The 14,256-nt window shown below is 42.1% G+C and overlaps 1 protein-coding gene across 1 annotated transcript in view; it reads right to left on the reverse strand.

Moving 5' to 3' along the window:
- The window catches only part of akap9 (A kinase (PRKA) anchor protein 9), an 88,597-nt gene that overhangs the window by 18,950 nt on the left and 55,391 nt on the right, over positions 1–14,256 (reverse strand). The window contains exons 23-30 of the mRNA XM_083767872.1: positions 10,911–11,005; positions 10,382–10,499; positions 9,124–9,162; positions 7,737–7,969; positions 7,142–7,261; positions 4,035–4,211; positions 1,999–2,088; positions 1,217–1,369 (exon numbers count right to left, since the gene is read on the reverse strand). Coding sequence (XP_083623998.1) covers positions 1,217–1,369; positions 1,999–2,088; positions 4,035–4,211; positions 7,142–7,261; positions 7,737–7,969; positions 9,124–9,162; positions 10,382–10,499; positions 10,911–11,005 — 1,025 coding nt within the window. The remainder of the gene's footprint in view (positions 1–1,216; positions 1,370–1,998; positions 2,089–4,034; positions 4,212–7,141; positions 7,262–7,736; positions 7,970–9,123; positions 9,163–10,381; positions 10,500–10,910; positions 11,006–14,256) is intronic.

A 14,256-nucleotide genomic window follows, 5' to 3' on the forward strand; every position in this document is an offset into this window, starting at 1 on the left:
AAGATGACAACTATCAGGTCACTCTACTGTACACAGACACACTTAAGCGTGTCGCATACAACCCAGCAACCCATCCAACGGACCAGGGAACCTATAATACAGGTTCAGTTAATATCATCAGGGTAGGTAGGTAGGTGGTCCTGACATTCCTTAGTGCATACTATTCCTTTACGGCCGTATGATTCACAAACAAAAAGGAAAATCAAAGAAATTCCATAAATTAGAAAAGTAGTGTAAATAGTAGATCTACAAGCTCACAACACGTCGCTTCGTGCCAAGTTGTGAGCTTGTAGATCTGCTAAGGGTCCCGAGCAAACATCTAGGGCTATATCTTGCTATATGTTGGCCGGGCCCTAAACCTGCCCTCTTCTGATTGGCAGGGCCCAAAAACCTGCCCCTTGCTGATTGGCCGGGCCCAAAAACCTGCCCTCTGCTGATTGGCCGGGCCCAAAAACTGCTCTCTTCCGATTGGCCTGGCCCTAAAACCTGCCCTCTCCCTCCTTACCCATTATCCCTAAACATATTTGCCATTTTTTACTATTTTAAAAAACCTTTTAAAATAGTTCAAATAGCCGATCTACAAGCTCACAACATGTCGATGTTGATCGTCTAGTTGAACCATTTTAAAATGTTCACGTTACTGAATTAAAACATGCAAGTACTTTTTCCACTACAGATGAACAGGCAGCAACAACAGGGCTGCTCCAGTACTGTTATGTACTGTACCTGGACGCATGCTGTCCCTGTTGTCCAGGTGTGGCTGCTGGCTGATACATTATGTACCTGGAGCGCCTAATTCACAACGGCAAAACGCTTGCCTAATGACCCCCCCCCCCCCCCCCCCCCGCCTGCCTCTGATTGGCTCCCCCTCCTACTATTAAAAGGTTGGGGCGGGGCAAAACAACTTTCCCAGCCAACTCGCCAGTGTTGTTTTGGCAGCAAATTTCTATTTTAGTTTAATCATAGTCTTTGGAATGAAACTTCATTTTAGTTTGTCATATTTTAGTCATCTGAAATGTTTTAGTGTTAGTCTAGTTTTAGTCGACTAAATATCGTACAATTTTAGTCGACTAAATCTATAGTTGTTTTTTGTCGACAACAATGATTTTTATTGCGGGCTTTGATGCCGTCGTAATGACTGATTTTACACTTTCCACCTCGACAACGAGCTTTGGCCAGTCAGAGGCAGGCGGGCGCAACAGTTCGAGTCACGCACCTGGAGCATGCTGTCCCTGTTGTCCAGGTATTGCTGCTGGCTGCTCAGCTCCTTCCTCTGGATCTCCAGCTGCATTTGGAGCTGCTGCACTTCCTCGCTCTTGTTCTCCAGCTCCTCCCTGAACTGCTCCAGCTGTTCCTCCAGGTTAACGATCTGGAGGAAGCACAAGGGTTCAAAGTCATAGACCGTGACGTATGCAGAACCGCCGTTGCTGCCTCTGCACTCCGAGTCTGACGTCTGACTTTATCTCTGCGTTTTCAACCGAGCTTCTGCAGTTTCCATTTCCCTTCTGCAGTGTCCGTTTCCGGTTGTGCCTACTTCCGTTACTGAAAGCTGGCCATTGGTCACTGTGTGCGTCTCATTACACTCACTCCCTCGGTCTTAATCCTCAATTATCTTCAGAATTATATATATATATATAAATATATAATATTATTGTAACCAGCAAACAGCATAACATCAGAAATTACCCCAGACCGTTCACGCTGTGTTCAATCACCGCAAATACTGCCTATTATTCAGAGAAAACAGCTGATTAAAACGGCAGAAAGTGATTTCCTTCTTCTGATAGGCTACGGCCGATCACGTGATCGCTTTGATGCACTGCAAAGCATGCTGGGTTACATAGGTGCATATATAACTTGTACTTTAAGCTAGATGTGAGCACGCCGAAGGCGCAATTATTTTTGTTACATGGCATGTTTACATTCCCGTCATTGTTATTACAGGATTCTTGATTTGTTATTGAAGTTATTTCATATTCACACTTCTGTAGTGTGTACCTCTCTCTCCTTCCGTTCCAACGCCTCTCTCTCAGTCTGTAGCTGAGCTTCCAGTGTTGAATGAGTCTCATGTCGCTTCTTCTCCTCAGCCTGGGTTAAAAACAAAAATACACATTTGCACATAGACAGATATTTGAATGCACACACACACTACATGCACACACACGTGTAACCATAAGTTCATGGTTAATCATATGCGGCACAAGATAGTGAAAATCAATTAAACACATGCATCCTAACATTTCTATTCTGGGTATGTCATAATTGGAGAAATTGCTCTAAGAACACAAAAGTGCAGTCACCAACAAACAATACACCATCAGACAATTTGTCAATTGTAGTGTTTCTAATGTAGTCTACATGATTTCCTGTAAATGTAATCTCCACTATGTAGGCAAAACATCCAGACCAGTCCATACACGTTTTATAGAACACATGAGTGCCATTAGACACAAGGACATTAAATCTTCTATTGCCAGACACAAAATATCTATAGTCATGTAACCTCGCGTCACCAGGCTTTCCACCTCGGAGGAAAGCCTGGTCTGTGTTACAAAATTGCCGTGTGAACCAGTCTGGAGCGGATGATATCGTTACGCCATGTTGTAGTCATTGTTTTGTAGTCATCAGGCAGGAACCATCATCTGGAACTTTCTGTCCCTCAAACCAGAAGAATAACAAAAAAGCTCTCGTAGCCTGCGGCGATTTAGACACCAAACTCCTTCAAACTGAATCCATATGGATTTCCTATTTAAAGTTTGTTAACCTGGTTGGTATGAATGAAGACCTCGCCCTCCAGTGCTGCTACCTTATTGAAACCCCTTATTGAAAATGTTCTGAGTAACATGTTTACCGGTATATGATTCCATGTGTAATGCTGTATAAACGTAGGTCCTGTTGATGTGTAATGTTATCTCCATGCCCCACTATTGCCATGGTGATGTTGCCTTGATTCTTAGCACCTGAGTTGAGTTGTAGCCCTATAAGAGTGTGTGTCCCTGGGACAACAAAAAACAGGTACAAATACTCCTTTGTCCCTGCCTCGATCAGAGCAGTTAATGCTGCTGAAAGAAGGTAAAAAAAAAGGTGATGATGACGATGTTTTAGTACCTTTGCTCTTGGCACTTTATGGTGATGGCACTTTATGATGATGTCACTTTATGATGCTTCACTTTGTACTGTACTTGGTTGGCTACTCTTTTTATTCTTATCCTTTTCATCAATTGCAAGTGCCCATGCTATGTTGTCACATGTCTGTTGCTGTGTTGTACTGTTTTTACGTTTCAAACCTCTACGATCTGCTGTAAACCAAATTGCCCCCCCGGGGACATTAATAAAGAACTTGAACTTGAACATGTCTATCTGTCTCTGTGATTCATTCATACAGCACTGACGAAGATCACATGACCGAAACGTTTACTACTGCTTTCTTGCACCTTTCACTTTGAGCACAGAGCACTTCATGAGCATGATAGAATAAAATAAAAATCGGCTATAATGTAGATCGGCTATTTGTCGCACTACGACGTATATAGAATTTAAGTGCCTAAAATGCTTTTCATGAAGATAAGAGTCTCCAGACACACACAACATAATGTATTGTGCAGCTTGTATAATTTAATTTGTCTTCAGACCAGCAGCATGGGACACGGGAGCATGTGTTTTCTTTCACTCACCAGCAGCATCCCTATAAACAAACACTGGGGGGCAATGTTGACAGTAGCTAACCATAGCAAAACACCATCAACAACAACAGGCCGCTGCCTGCCCCAAATACACCGCTATTCCTCCTATCTGCATGCTACTGTAAGACGCTGCTATAAATCTCCCGGGCTTTCCTCTCTTCCTCAGTCCCTCGCGAAGATAACACACCACACACACACACACACACACTTCCCTCTGCCATACACCGCTGCTATTGTTCCCCCATTCCTTTTGTTTTCCCCCCGCTCCCTTGCTCTCCCGGGCTTCTATCTCTTGCATCACCCTCTGCACCCCCAACTACCCTCCCCTCCCCCGCTCATCATCCTCCTAACCTTGTGCAGAGACTCGGTGCTGGCCAACAGGGCCTGCTCCAGCTCGCGCACACGGCTCTCCAGCTTGTCAATCTCCTCGTCGCGTTCGCCAACCTCGCGACGCAGCTGCTCCGACACCAGCAGCAGTTCACTGCACCAGTCCGCCTTCTCCCTCAGCTGGGTGCTCAGCTGATCCACCTGGTTGATGTGTGTGGGAGAGCAAGAGAGAGAGAGAGAGAGAGAGATAGAGACGAGAGAGAGAGAGAGGAGGGGGGAGTTTAGTGAGAAGCACGTCTCAACCACCACCATTCGCCACAGCGTAGCCCATAGATGCACAGCTAGCTGTGAGGTCAGCTGATCCACCTGAGAAAGAGGGTAGATTAGGCAGGGTAGACTTCAGATGAGGGGCAGTGGGGAGGAGAGAGATTTCATTCAGGCTGGAAAAGACTACAGTGCAGTTTACTAGTCAGGAGGGCTGCTGGCAGGTCAAATGATCCACCTGTGGGATGGGGAAAGGGTGGATGGATGGATGGATGAATGAATGAATGAATGAATGAATGAATGAATGAATGAATGAATGAATGAATGAATGATGTGGTGGGTGTGTAGAAGTCTAGGAGAGGAGGATGTTCCTATAACTGGTTAAGTCTTGTGAAGGCTATGATAATGTTGTTGACTGCCACTTTGGTAGAGCATGCATAAAGAAAAGTTTTTGCTTTTGAAATATTTGCTGTGTTTAAAAGTAATACTTATATTTATTTAGTTAACATTTTGTTTGTATCAAAATGCATGAAAAAAAGTATACAACTCAGATTTACAACTAGGAAAAATATCACACTCAACAGAAATCCAAGATGCCATCTGGGTAACACATGGTGCAAAGTGTTTTAAGTGTTTCCAGTGTGGGAGTTAATTCCTAATGTTTTTCCAAAAAAATTCAGCTTCATTTACATAACGTATGAATAGAAATTAGTATATGTACAGTGTCTCAGCCAAACAATTCACTAGTAATCCATTTAGAAATCAATAATGCAATACAATGTGTACACATTTGATTTGGTGGATGTTGGCCGACTATAAGAGATATTCTATATGAGGAACATGGGAGAACTGAGAGGAGAAATTATGTTTTAAAGTCGGGTGACAGTCGTAGACATCTGACAAGCTGATTTAAAGTAGAGAAGCAACCTGCTTTCATTCTTGGAGACGTAGATGGAAAACACGAGGCGGGTAAAAGGGACAGAGGAAATAGACAGGGCACTAATCATTTGCTACAGGGGTGGGTGGGTTCTCTAAAAAGGACTTAATATTGTCTGGAACAAGGATGGTTCTACATGTAGCTATAAACTATACCTTAGAGTTTACTCCATCGACCTGCAAAAGCCAAGTGGGAGAGAAGGGTAGGAAAATAATAACACTGGTTAATAGTAAAAAATAATCAGAAATTGACTAGATCCAAGCACAAGACACGACAGACTGCTGAGTGAAACCAGATTCTATGTTAATATTATTAAGAATACTTAATGAGGACTGGCAGAAGACAAAGACGACATACTGTACAGTAATTGTGTTTTCTGTGAGGAAGTTATTTCTCTGCCTTTGTGTAATGTCATTAAGGAAGGCCTTGAAGACAGACAGCTTAGACATTTTCCATTACTCTATGACGTGCTCTACTACAGGCACAATGTTCCATTAAAGAATATATTTTAAATGTAGCCAACAATTGTGTCATGAACTGCAACACAATTCGTCTTTCCTTCTGAAGCCATCTACAGTAGAGCATCAGAGTCTGTCAGTCAAAACTATGGAAATACGGTCTCTCTTCTGGTAGCCAAGTGTATCTATGTAAATTATGTTATACAGAACTATTCACCTAATCAACTTGCGAGTGTTCACTGTTTGCCTCCAATCGAGGAACTCAGTGTGGGGAATACAGTATAGCACACAAAATGCCTTATTTTGTTAATAAAGAACAACTAATAATTATGCAAGATACAGTACATGTACAGTATATCAACAGGGTAGACTACATCAACACTTTATTTATTTTAGATAATATAAACCACAACTACTTACCCAACCACAACTTCTAATAATAAAAATAGCAACCATACTGTAGGTTGCAGTTTACTATGAAAACCTGCGTTTCCCATCAATCAGTCATGTCACGCCTCCATATATGGTCACGCCTCGTGACATCACGCCACCATATTATGGTCGTCTCAATATATGAAGATCACCAAACTGACCTCATCAAACCCTGGATAGCCATACATGGAGAAGACTGGATCATCACCTAGGTCTGCATATATGGAGCCGGCCAGCAACTCTACATCTGGCCTCAAACCCTTAGATCTCCATATATGGAGCTGACCTGTTCTGACATTCCATATGTTGATCATTCCCCACCCATCCACTCTTCGATGTCTCCCTTTTGACTGATACCTGTCCATTCAAACTCTAGACGGGCCCGCCCCAAAGTTATTAGTGCGTTCCACGCCCAGCAGCCGGCAAAAACAGTTCTCAACAGGCCCGGAAATTAAGATCTTGCACCCCATGCCAAAGCACCAGCGCTCGCCCAGCAGGCCCGTCACCCAAGCGGATATGTTGATCTGACCCCCCATTCTAAAGCACCAGCGCTCGCCCAGCAGTCTGCTGTCATCCAGGCGGATGCGTGCACGCAACCTCGCCCTCAGGCGTAATAATAAAATGACTAGAATTTATATAGTGCTTTTCTAAGTACTCAAAGGGACTTTGAGTACTCAATGCTCTAACGTTGAGTACTTGGAGCACTTTTTAGCATAAAACAATTTTATTGAAATGCTCGCTTTGACCTCAGCAAAGAATTCCATCGAAATAGGTCTTAGATTTGTCCAAAGATAACAAAATAAAAAAACATCAGATGTTAGCATGAATCCAATTCTTTGTTTGTTTGTTTTTTACAGCACTTCCTGCTCGACTAGTTTGGTATGATTTTCTGGTCAACACATGTAATTGGATAGGGTCTATTGTACCAGTACCAGGGAGGGCTCTGTACATAACCATGACACTGCATTGACAAACGGAGCATCTCCATTCCGGCCTAGCTGGTCCTCTGGGATGAGAACAATGCTTTGTATTGTCGTTACCTCCCGGTTTCTTTGCTCCGAGGCGGACTGCAGCTTGTGAGGGTTCTTAAGCTGCTGCTCCAGCTTGTGGATCTCCTGTTGGAAGACGTCCCTCTCATGCTCACGGTCCACCGCTTGTTCCTGGATATTCACATGAAGAGATAGTCGTTTCATTTGAAATATTTCGAATTAAAATAATAAGAGTAATAATAATAATAATAAGGTATTTTATTTGGAGAGTGCTACGAAATATTTGATACTGTTCACTAAAGTGAACTTTCTTTAACCCATTTTGGGCGGGAACCCCTTTTGGTGTTTTAAACATTACGTTATAATTTAGCTATTGAAAAATAGCAGATCTAAAAGCTCATAGTGCGCCACCGAGTGGCGCCACCGAGTGGCTACGAGCTTGTAGGTCTGCTATTTTTGAAAAATCGTAAAAATGTGGCGCAAATCGTTGAAAATATATTCTTTCAAAGTGAATGTTTTTAACTCGGGTCTAAACGCGGTAAAAAAATACATAATTCTGTTTCAGTAACGTGTCTTCTACTTGTAACTGTACTTGGCTGTTATCGATGTCAAAGGAGTTGAAAATGACTGCTTGTGTGTCACTTACATCCAGGAACCTCCTGTTCTTGTCCAACTGTTTCTCCAGAGCCTGGATCTGCTGTTGGAGGTCTCCAGCCTCCGACTTCTGGGCCTGCTCCAGCTCTATCACCCTGTTCACCTGCTCCTCCAGCTCTGCTTCCAGGAGCTTCACATGCTTCAGGAGGTCAGAGTTCTCCTTCTCCGCCTGCCGCTGGACATCCACCTTCTCTTTCATCAGCTTCTCTGTCTCTTCCAGAAGGTCTGCAGGCGCGAGTTGAAGAATGCATGGCACAGAACAGGGGTATCACTTTACTGGTGGACGGTTTTATTTCACTATGAGTAAAGGTTTGTGCTGATTTCATTGTTAGGTAGGATGAAGAGATGTAGTCACTGAAGAGTTTGAGGTCCATGAGAGGTCCACATGGATTGATTTGATCAACTCCAGTGTGTACTACTACAGCAGTACTGTTATGACTTAACATACTTTTTTCCCTTCTAAAATCTGTTACATTTTATAATAACACATTCTCTAGAATTGTCAATTAATTATACAAGTATCGATTTGCCCAAATGTGTAACCTCAGACTCTCAGTCATCTTTCCAACATACAGTAACATCCCCAAAACCGTTGCCCATCTTCTGCCACCGATGAACCAAACCAACACCTTCTAACCCGTGATGACACCGCATTAGATTAGTGCAAATTTAAAAAGACAAGAAAGTGCAATGGCATAACAAGGGTGTAGACAGTCCAGACATTGCAGTACCATGCCCCGTCTGCACGTACAGGCAAGGGAGAGGGAAATCCTGATTAACCAATCATCTCAGTATAAGGCATGGTATGAACCACTTAGACAATTAGTTGACCCGTGTCCCCCAGGGCTGCTAGCATTTCCCTCTATACCAAATCTCTTGGCCAAAAATAGCCGCTCAGCAAACTCACATGTTGTGAGCTTGTAGATCTGCTATTTTTGGACGAATGTTCATCCCTGAATAGGGATAAATGCTAGTGTTCAAGTGGTTAAATCAATATTTATGTACAAAGCTCATCTGTAGCAATCCAACAAAAGTTTCTCAATATGGAGAAAAGATGATTGACAATTAGGAGATAATGATTCTTATATAACGCTTATGTTAACTTCATGTATCCATGCTAAAGAAAAAAGGGTGCTGCAAAACATTGATCCAAAGACACCAACAATTACCGTGAAGAGCCAGAACATAAAGAAAGGTGAGTTGAAACAAAAAGCAGAAGCAAGTTAACTTTTTGGGTGAGTTTTTGTGAGCCCATAGCAAGCAAAGCTCCAAGCCTTATTTTGTGAGTTGCTGGACTGAAAAGGGGGCGGGGTTAGACTGCCACTGGAGTAGACGACCAATACATATAGATGACTGAGCCATGCTCAATGTGGACACACCTGCTTCAGGTGCTGCAACCACTGCAGCGTCAACTAGGCCTATAGGAAGGAGGATAAGAAAGCACAGGAATTTAGCATGCTCTTGTTTTGGTGGTGAACAGGCAGAATCTAATTCCTAAAATACTCCCGCCACACGATTGTGTCCCGTGCCGAAAACAGCAGATCTACAAGCTCACAGATCTTCTACAGGCTTGAAGATCGGCTATTTTCCGTACAGGGCACCATCGTACAACGAAGTAATAAATCAGGGTTAAGAAAGATGGACAGATAGAAAGGAACAAATGGGATGAGAGGGCTGCCTCTGTCCATGGTAGTAGGCTAAAAGTTGTGTGTTGCCAAAAGATGGAGAAGCCAAACGCTGTGAAAGAAAATGGTGAGAGTTCCTAAAACATCCCCTCTAAGGAGTGTACCCACCTCAGCCTAGATAACATGTACAGTACTTACCTACCATTTCACAAGAGATTCGTAACGTTTCTAGTACAGATTACCTTTTCATAATACAAGGGATGTCATGTTATGGTTCCACAGAACATATTGGATGCCAGTCAATTAATTTATGGATCATGGCAGTAACATAGCAGTGATATTTCTTGACAAACTGAAACAAAGAGTTTCCATTTCATTGTTTCAATGGTTACAGAAGAGCTTCTTATAGGGAAACATAAGAAGCAGACCCACATTTTAGACCTCTTTCAATGTAAACAACAAAACAAAAGAAGAATTCTGCAAATGTACAGTGCTGCCTTTGGCACATTGCATTTTGTGCAAAATGTTTCCAACTATGAATATCATGTTACAGAGGACCAAACACCCTGATGAGTTAAGAATCCTAACTAATCAGGGTGTTAGTGGTCCTCTGTCAGTCCATGAGCAATTATTGGACAGTTACGAGACGACAATGTGTTTACTACCGTCAGCCTCTCAATCAATGACCATCAATTATTCACCACCGGGAAACAGCGGTATCTGTTAAATGACTGCAGAGCATTAATGGAGCTCTGCAATGTGATCTTCCGCTCCAGTTTATTCTTACTCTTCTTATAAACTAACTGCTTGTTTTTAACCTCAGGAGGAGCCAATACAAACACGTATTTGGTTACGTTTGCATACTCTCAGAGTTGCAAATAAATCTGTGGATTTTATTGAATAGTGGGTCATTTATCTTTTGGAATGATGAGGACAGTTTACCACAAACAAAAGAAAACCTCTGGATTGCATGTTGTGGTCATTGTTTCTAAAGGAATTCTGGGATACGTACGAAGCTCCCGAGGCCCAGCGTGCTCCCTCATGGCGTCTTGTTGCCGTGACAACAGCTCCCTCTCCTCCTGCATCTGAAGCCTCTCCTGTTCCAGTTCATGCAGCCGGCTGCTCGTCACCTGTGTTAGACAACAGTTTGACATGCTTTGGTGTTGTCTGATGCAGTCAAATGCGGTCAATATGGACCGTTGTTTTAAAGCACCATTTCTCAACGCCTGGCCCGGGGGTCCAGCAGGGGTCCAGGTGGACCCTTATCGGCCTGTAACTCAGAGTGAACAAATGGAACCATTACAAATCTTTGGGACTGTAAAATCCTTAGAGCAAGTGCTTGAGATAAGTAATCCAACATACTAAATATTGAATAATGTTTAAACTTTTCACCTATAATGACCAAAATAGGGATGCCAAGTTCCAAGGAAAATCCCAGTAACCAGCAAACAGTTTATGGGATTACAAACCCATTTTATATTCAAAATGTCCTAATACCTTCTGAACGAGGTAACTGATTCTTTGGAACTCGGGTATCTTACCTGCAACTCTTGCTCGAGGCTGAGTTGTAGCTCTTCCTTCAGGCGCACACGTTCCTCCAGCGCAGCCCTCTCACCTGTGTAACCATCAATAACACCTGGAGATGGAGAGAAAGAGAGAGGTGGGAGCACAGTTAAAGGGAGGTGAAAATATATAGTTATGCATTATAATAAGATAAGATCACTTGAAAATACTGTGTTGTATTCTCAGACATGTTACTCTATGCTTACTTCCGACATATAAGCATGTGCTCACATTTTACTTCTCCAACAAACATGGGTTTATTCAACATGCTCTGAAGAATGCATTCCTACGCAGACACTCAAACGAATGCAGAATTACAAGAATATCACAAATGGATAACAACTGAAACCACAGGAAACAAAACCCAAGGTTGCTATACAAGGACAAGACACACACCAGGGCAGGGAGTCTCTCACAGGAGAACATTTCTGAATACTACACAGAGTCTGTAACTACGCCTCCTGAATGCCAAAAACGGAAGCATCTGTCATTTGTGTTTACGAAAAATACATTTTAAAATATATTTTTACCTTTTATTAGCTATAGTGGCTTTGACTAATTTGATTAGATGGGGGGGGGGGCATTTTCTTTACAACTGTATCGTCTAAAATGCTTCCATTGCACAGACTGCTTCACCCATTAAGACCAGGAAAATGTCTAATTAGATTTTAACCACTTTAACCATTATTTTATACTCTGGCTATTCAAAAATAGCAGATATACAAGCTCATAGCACGTCATGAGCTTATAGATCAGCCATTTAAAAAAAATGAAAATTTGTTTTAAATGAAGCTTTTATTTCTTTTTACATTTTAACTCAATTTTTTCTACTATTATGTGGGTCCTTGACATGGAAAAAGTTTGAGAACCACTGACATAGAAACATACGTTTTTCCAGAAAACTGTCATTTTAGAATCGGGTCCTCAGATCTTAGTGGGTTAAGTGGAAGCATTTGAAAATTGTGTGAGACCAACAGTCTGGTTGGAGAGACTACACACCAGGGCCAGAGGTCTCCTGTGTGTGGGATAAGGATTGTGTCAGCAGCAGAGTGGGGATTCTTGCTTCAAAACCACACTCCGCCTGAAGGAGGAGAAGCTTATGCGACTCATGCACATCGCAAGATGCACAAATACGTAAGAGACATTAAACTTCAAGCCAGCGGCTACTCACTTTCATCAAGTGAAGCACAATCACAAATGAAAGGAAAAGTACATATGGATTGTTTGTTGGTGGGTTTGCACAATTTCAATGTAATTCATTCACGTGTGCACTCTCACCTATGGTCATGAAGTGTGGCTCGTGACCGAAAGAATAAGGTACTACAAGATAAGATACAATAAGATACAAATAAGATACAAGCGGCCAAAATGAGTTTTCTCCAACGGGTGGCTGGCGGGTGACTCGGAATAGAGTCGCTGCTTCTTTGCTTGGAAAGGAGACAGATTAGGTGGTTCGCGCATCTGGTTAGGATGCCTCTCGAGCTCCCTAGCCAGGTCCTCGATGCACGTCCCACTGGGAGGAAACCCCGGGGCAGACCAAGGATCAGGGATTATATCTCTAAACTGGCCCTGGAACACCTCGGGATCCCCCAGGGGGAAGTTACTAATGTTGCTCTGCAGAGAGAGCGCTCTGGTGGAGCTGTTGCATCCGCGACCCAACTACGGAGCAGTTGAAGATGGAAGGATGGACGGATCATCAGTCCTTTATTTTCAAATAGTGTCCAGTTCAAATTGTAACGCTATGCTGTAATGTAGAATTACAGTATATATATATATATATATATATATATTTATTCCTTATTTGTGCTTTGAAAACAGACATTTTCTTCACCATAATGTCCCACAATCATCCCAGATATTCTTTGGCTGACAGTTTAAAATCCTGGCACGACCTCTGACACCCACACACAACCCACCCCCCACCACACACACAAACATGCATACAGATGTACAGACAAACAATAAACAAACACACATACATACAAACAAGAGGGGGCATTTCTGACCCATTTTGCTTGACAGAGTGTACAAAGCTGAGCTGCCTATACAATAAACAGTTCCATTATTATACATTCTGTCACAGGTCAGCAAGCATGTACTAGCACACTATTCACATACGAGACAACAGAAAGGCCTATACACCCACACCCACACACACACTGATTGTAATTTGTAATCATTACTTATTACCTACTTATTACCTAATATTTGTTTTCCCATGAGGAGGCACATGAGTAAGATGTTAAGATTCATCCTACACTTATATGTGGATCTAGGGACAGAGGTGTTGACAACTCAATCATTGATAGACACTTACATTTTGAATGCTTTCTCATAGCAACAGATTGGTAAATAATTACCTAAATAAAACTCCCCACATTCCTGCTGTTTGGCTTTCCATTCAACTTGACTGCACCCACTGTGGTAGCTATAGTGTGGGACTCAGTGCTTTTAAGTTATGCTTTATTAACAACGTTCAACCTGGCATCCCCATTTTGGACATGGTGGTGGAATTTTCAAACATAAGGAAAACGGCAGCTCTACAAACTGCTGTGAGCTTATAAAATAGGGATTAAGAAAAGGGAGTGCAGCTTGAAATCTCTGTTCTGGGTAGATAGTTCCGTGTCAGACAGTCAGATCAGGAACCATGGCAGACTGCAAAGTTTGCCTAAGGAGGAACTGCTCTCTGGAAAATGATTTATTTACTCTGTATGTATGATGAACAGCTCATGTAGAAAATGAGATATACTGAAAAAAATATTATTCAAGGTAAAGATTCAGCAAAAGCACAGTTAAAACATGCTGTATGAAGTAGTACTTTATAAATACCTGATAATAGAAATAACGGGTGCCTTGTGATGTGAAGGATATACATTTTACAATGCTGGAGTGGAGAAAATGGGAAATGTCTACATATGTTTATTTTATGCAATTTAGCAAACTCAACAAGTTGTGGTTTTGAAATGTGATCCAACTTAAATGTTATACAAATTGAGCAACAAGGAACAATCACATTAATCACACCATTGAAATTACATAATCTATGGTGCATTACTTTACGCCCACCCCAAGAAAGGCTTTTAGCAATTTAGAGAAATGTGTCAACTTGTCTCAACATGCATTAGTACAGCAGGTACAATGTCATACTTTAATGATATGTAAGTTAAAGTTAACATACATGGGTACTAAGTCTTATTTAGTTATTTATTTAGTTGGTTGGTGTTGGCTAGCTAGACCACACTCTCGCAGTAACTAACTAAGTCTTATTTAACCACATTAGCCATGGGGTCCCTCAAAAACATTCAGTAAAGGTTGCAGATCAAC

Source organism: Protomyctophum parallelum (genome assembly GCF_964188405.1).
Source record: "Protomyctophum parallelum genome assembly, chromosome: 1".
Lineage (NCBI taxonomy): Eukaryota > Metazoa > Chordata > Actinopteri > Myctophiformes > Myctophidae > Protomyctophum > Protomyctophum parallelum.